The 5,675-nt window shown below is 50.2% G+C and overlaps 1 protein-coding gene across 1 annotated transcript; it reads right to left on the bottom strand.

Moving 5' to 3' along the window:
* Positions 1-386: 386 nt before the first annotated feature.
* On the bottom strand, positions 387-4,646 carry LOC146978341 (uncharacterized). The gene is made up of 2 exons (XM_085791022.1): positions 4,255-4,646; positions 387-1,971 (listed from the first exon to the last, which is right to left on the bottom strand). The coding sequence occupies exons 1-2, from the start codon at positions 4,538-4,540 to the stop codon at positions 428-430; spliced, it is 1,830 nt and encodes a 609-aa protein (XP_085647148.1). The 5' UTR covers positions 4,541-4,646; the 3' UTR covers positions 387-427.
* Positions 4,647-5,675: the final 1,029 nt, after the last annotated feature.

Genomic DNA, 5,675 nt, shown 5'->3' with positions numbered 1-5,675 from the left:
GTTATGTAACATTATGAGACATGAAACAAATACTCAGAGCTACTTGCGCTTTTGAAATCACTCCGCCCAGCAGCCGTGTCTGGGATGTAGTTCCGGCTACGCATTTGCCTCGAAAACAACTCTGTCTCATAATGTTACATGATTATTTCATAGTGTGGTGAATGTGCAGGTCACAACTTCTCCTCCAGACCGTTTTGGAGTTGTTGGATTGTGTATTTGATGAGTTTGATGAGGGACAGGGGACCTGTACCGTTCACCTCCGTTGTGTTCACTGAGCAGCTCACGTCTCTGCCCCGCTGATCTCAAAACAACATGCACCGATAAGTAAAGGTAACGAACCTAGTGCTACGACTATAGGGATTATGGCGAAAGGAGAATTTGCCAAAAATGTTGAACAATCCCTCTAACAGTCTCTAACATCGATCCTCTACAGCTGAAGGAGTCCAGTGTAGAAACTCTCGATCCTCTGCTGCTCCGAGTCCTGGTCCAGCTCCCTTCCGGGCTCTTCGCCCTCCGCCGTGTGAACTTTGAGGTGTCCGTTGAGCGACCTTTTGGCCTGGAAGCTCTTTCCACAGACCCTGCAGCTGTACGGTTTCTCTCCGGTGTGGATCAGCAAATGTCTCTTCAGATCCACGTCCTGCATGAAGCCTTTCCCGCAGACCTGACACAGGAAGCGCCTCTCCTTGTTGTGGAAGCGGACGTGCGTGTCCAGAGTCTGTTTCTGGGTGAAGCCCTTCCCGCAGATGCTGCAGGAAAACGCTCGCTCGCCCGTGTGAATCTTCAGGTGCGTCTTCAGGTTGCCGGTTTGGTTGAAGGTCTTACCGCAGAACCGGCAGACGTACGGTCTCTCTCCGGTGTGGATCCGCATGTGCATCTCAAGCGCCGCGTGAGCCGGGAAGCCCTTCCCGCAGATGTCGCACGTGTTGCTGGCCTCGCGGTGGGAGCGCAGGTGAGCGGCGAGGCTGGCGGCGGACTCGAACCGGTTTCCGCAGAGTCCGCAGCAGCGGTCCGGGTCCTGCAGGTGAGTCTCCACGTGTTTCATCAAGAGGATCTTTCTGTGGAAAGTTTCCCCGCACGCTTTGCAGGTGTAGGAAGGCACTTGGGTGCGAAACCTCTTTGGTTTGTGGGCGGCGTCCTCGTGATGAGTCGCCATGTGTCGTTTCAGGCCGTGGTGCTTCTTGAACTCCTGCCCGCAGATGCTGCATTTACGCGCGACCTCGCTGCTGTGCTCCTTCGCGTGTCGCTCCAACGAGGTCATGTGACAGAAGGCCCGGCTGCACTGTTTGCATTTGAACGGTTTCTCTGTGGCGTGGACGCGCATGTGCGACGTGAGGTTTCCCTTCTGGCTGAACTTCTTGCCGCAGACGTCGCAGCTGTACGGTTTCTCTCCCGTGTGCAGCCGGACGTGCAGCTCCTGCGCCAGGATGGACTGGAAGACCTTCCCGCAGAAGGCGCAGGTTTTACACTTCTCCTGGTGAACTCGCAGGTGAGCGGACAGGTCGTCCGGCGAGTCCAAGCGCTCGCCGCAGTAGCCGCAGCGGCAGTCCGGGTCTTTGGCGCAGGCCTGCAGGACGTGTTTGAGCAGGTAGCCTTTCCCCTGCAGCGCTCGTCCGCAGACGGAACAGTTGAAGCTCTGAGCCGGAGTCGACCGCTTCCGTTTGTTTCTGACAACGAACGTCGGTTTCTGAAGCGGCGGCCGTCCTCTTTTCTTTTTCTTCGGCGAGAGTCTGGGAGTCGGTTTCGGTTCCGCCCAGTCGCTGTCCGGGTCGTCCCGTTCGCTGTTGACGACAGAGTTGCTCGGTGAGACGGGGAGTCTGTACGTGGGGGAGGGGCAGCGAGGCGTGGCCGGGCAGGACCCCTCGCTGTCCGCTGCTTCGTATTCAGACTGGTTCAGGTCCTCGGCGTCCGGAGGCAGGAGGTCGGTCTGGTTCTGGTTCTGGTTCTGGTTCTGGTTCTCCGAGTGCAGCAGCTCTGAGGAGACAGGACACCGGATCAGCACTGACACGCCTGACGACCTGAGCGTCTGAGGTCACAGCCTCGTACCGGTGCATCTCCATAAACTAGAATATCACGGAAAAGTCCATTTACAGTAGTTTAAGTCAAACAGACCCAACAAAGTATTGAGTGCATAGAGATGGATTTACTTTTCAGAAGGACAACATTTCCTTATTTAAAATGCTTTTTCTAATTGGTATTTTGTGATATTCCATTTTTTTTAGATGACTGACTGAATTTTAGGTTCTCATTTAAGCCATATTCATTACAAAATAAATAAAAACGTGAAATGTTTCATTCTGTGTGTAATGGATCTCTAATGTGTTAGTTTCACTTTTAACAGAATTACTGACATAAATAAACCTTTCCATGATATTGTAATTTATTGAGATGCACGGTTCATGTAATATTTAATTCGCTGATGCATCTAATTATCAGCGTCTCGTGTTATTTTACTTTTATACACCCACATTTTGGAAAGTGTTGGCCCTACGGCGCCTGTGGTTGGCTCTGACCTCACTCTCTCTCTCTGAGCCAGGGGCGTTTCTAGACCCTCTGGAGGCCCCAGGTAAGAGGCACCTTGGAGGCCCCCCCACCACCAACCGTGGACACAAACATCAACCGTTAATCAATCCAAATATCCCAAACCATTGATGATTTTTTTTTTGGCACAATGTTCTGTGTACACAGCCATTGGCAATATCATGTTGTCATTGATATGGACCAATGTCAACCGTCTTTGGGGGGCTCAGAGCCAGGGTCTGAGCCTTTAATAACTGATTACAACCAGGACCAATATTATATTGTAAGAGAGGAGGATTTAAAGCAGAAGTAAGAGATCCGGTCGTTTTGGCTAATGCTGCGTTCCAGGCAGGCTTTTGAAACCGTAAATTACAGCTTCAAGTCACGACTTATGACTTTGTAGTGTTCCAGGCAACCCACTCGTGTTTTTCCGACCTGTTTTACCGGTGAAAGTCACTATAACGGCCACTCGTAACTTCCGACCCGTGAACTCGTACTCGTACTCGAACTGGTACGACTTCACAGGTCGAAAAATCACGAATTACGGGTTGCCTTGAACGCACCATAACGTCTTGTCAGCCGATGGAGTTAGCAGCCCGCCCCCGCCCTCGTCATGGATCTATTGCTCTACGTCACCACATTCACACGCATCCCTTGGCTGCACACACAGAGAGGACTGCCCCTTTATGCCGTTCTCTCTCCTCATTGGATAAAACTTGTAGGATACAAGGAAAGTTTTCTCCTCGGCTCAGAGCAGAGCAGAGTGACTGACAGACCCGTGTTTCGGTCCAAACACTCTATGTAAGTGATTGCTGTCGGAAGATATAACTATTTAAGACTTATATTAACACAAAAATATCGCTTACTTCTGCTTTAAGGATGGAGAAGAACTGCATGGGTTTTTTTTTTTCTTTAAATGTTGGTTTAGAAAACAGAAAATCACCCAGGGCTCCAGACTGTCCATAAATGGGGGCATTTTGCCCCTAAAATTTGAAACAGTGCAAGTAAATTTTTCATCTACTTGCTGCATGTGAAACCGGTAAATTATTTGTATGTTTTTATAACATTGGTGAAATGTGGCAGGGGCGACTCAAAGAATCTGGTATCTGTCATTACAGGTGTGTGAATATTTTCTTTGCAAGTCGATTTACGGTGGGTGGGTGCCCCTAGACGTGCCAGAGGAAAATATTAAAGTCCCCCTCCCGCGACCCTTTTTGGTTATTTTAAAACATTCTCTGTGGTCTTGAAATTGTGATTATGAGGTTTTTAGCCAGGTGAGCTATACCTGTTATACCTTCACAGCTACACCGAGCTGCCAAGCCTTTCACCTCTGAGCCAGATGCAGAGCGGGGCGGGAGCTTGTAGCGCTAGTGCCCTCCCCTGGAGCTGTGACACGTCAACCCCAGTCTCCCTGAAACTGCCAGTTTGCGTCTGCCATTGGTTCACAGCAATTTTTAAGGCAGAAAAACTCTTTTTGCACAAAATTTTGCACTTCCTTTTCTGCTGATATGTCCTCTAACATAAGAAAAATGCCACAGGAACATGTGAAAAGCACGAAAAACACGATTTTCATGGGAGGGGGTCTCTTCAATAATCTGTCACCACTTCATTCTAGTGGCTAGGGCTTTTATTTTGAAGCTATAAGCGGAAGTGTGGGGCGTTGTGTGCATGTCGGCTCCAGGTTGTCCGGGTCCAGTGAGGAGGGAGGAGGGGGGGTTGACTGACTGACTGACTCACCCGCTCTGTGCAGCCTGACCTCGGGCTTCAGCACGGCATCGAGCAGCCTCCTCTGGCGGCAGATCTCCCGCTCCGACCGCTCCACTCGGTCTTCGTACTCCGCCACGGTTTCCTCCAACAGACCGACGATCTCCTCCGCCGCCGCCGCCAGCCGCTCGGTGAGCAGCGCCCTCAGCGCCGCGACCTCCGCCGCCTCTTCTCCTCTCTCCACCTGCAGCAGGAAGTCTTCGGCGGCGGCGCTGATCCGCTGGTGGACCGACACCCGCAGCAGCTGCACGGCGCACATTTTTATTTCACTGCCTTTTCTGCGCAATTTCAGCCCCGAGCGAACAAAGGGAGGCAGCGCGGAGGTAAACACAGACACCGAGTTCCGCGTCGACGACGGGGCGCGCAGAGGAGAGCGAAGCGAAGAGAGCGAACAGCGACGTCTGCTGGGCTGGAGGAGAGAGACCTACACACACACACACACACACACACACACACACACACACACACACACACACACACACACACTGAGGGACTGATGAGGAATACTGAAGGAAAAAGTCCCTACAATGAATGAATGAATGAATTTATATTTATTTAAAGCAGAAGTAAGCGATATATTTGTGTTAATATAAGTCTTAAATAGTTATATCTTCCGACAGCAATCACTTACATAGAGTGTTTGGACTGAAACACGGGTCTCTCAGTCACTCTGCTCTGCTCTGAGCCGAGGAGAAAATATTTATCGTATCCTACAGTTTTTATCCAATGAGGAGAGAGAACGGCATGCAGGGCTGTGTGTGCAGCCAAGGGACGGCGTGAATGTGGCGACGTAGGGACGAGGACTGTTATGGTGCGTTCAAGGAAACTCAGATTTTTCCGACCGTGAAGTGGTACCAGTTCGATCTGGTACGAGTTCACGGCTGGAAGTTACGAGTGGCCGTTATAGTGACTTTCACCGGTAAAACAGGTCGGAAAAACACGAGTGGGTTGCCTGGAGTCGTAAGTTGTGACTTGAAGCTGTAATTTACGGTTTCAAAAGCCTGCCTGGAACGCAGCATTAGCGAAAACGACCGGACCACTTACTTCTGCTTTAAGTGTCATGCACCAATTAAGGCGCCCAGCCTATAAGGGCTTACAAGACACATTTCATATTTAGACAACAAACAAAATCATCAGAGCACAACAGACAAAACAAAACAAAAACAAAAACCACATGGAATTCACATAAATAATTCACTTTTTCTTTTTGACCAGGCACTTAAAGCAGAAGTAAGCGATCCGGTCGTTTTGGCTAATGCTGCGTTCCAGGCAGGTTTTTGAAACCGTAAATTACAGCTTCAAGTCACGACTTACGACTTTGTAGCGTTCCAGGCAACCCACTCATGTTTTTCCGACCTGTTTTACCGGTGAAAGTCACTATAACGGCCACTCGT

This window comes from Trachurus japonicus, chromosome 11 (assembly GCF_045865225.1).
Source record: "Trachurus japonicus isolate A0001 chromosome 11, Traja_1.0".
In the NCBI taxonomy this organism is placed as follows: domain Eukaryota; kingdom Metazoa; phylum Chordata; class Actinopteri; order Carangiformes; family Carangidae; genus Trachurus; species Trachurus japonicus.
The sequence above is the reverse complement of the archived record's forward strand: the minus strand, read 5'-3'. Positions and strand labels throughout refer to the sequence as shown.

What these genes read in the sequence shown, in the direction of transcription:
- LOC146978341 (XM_085791022.1), bottom strand. Translation starts at nt 4,540, where the DNA reads ATGTGCGCCGTGCAGCTGCTGCGGGTGTCGGTCCACCAGCGGATCAGC. An exon ending in GGTCAGGCTGCACAGAGCGG is followed by an intron (nt 1,972 to 4,254) that starts GTGAGTCAGTCA and finishes CTGTCTCCTCAG; the next exon opens with AGCTGCTGCACTCGGAGAAC.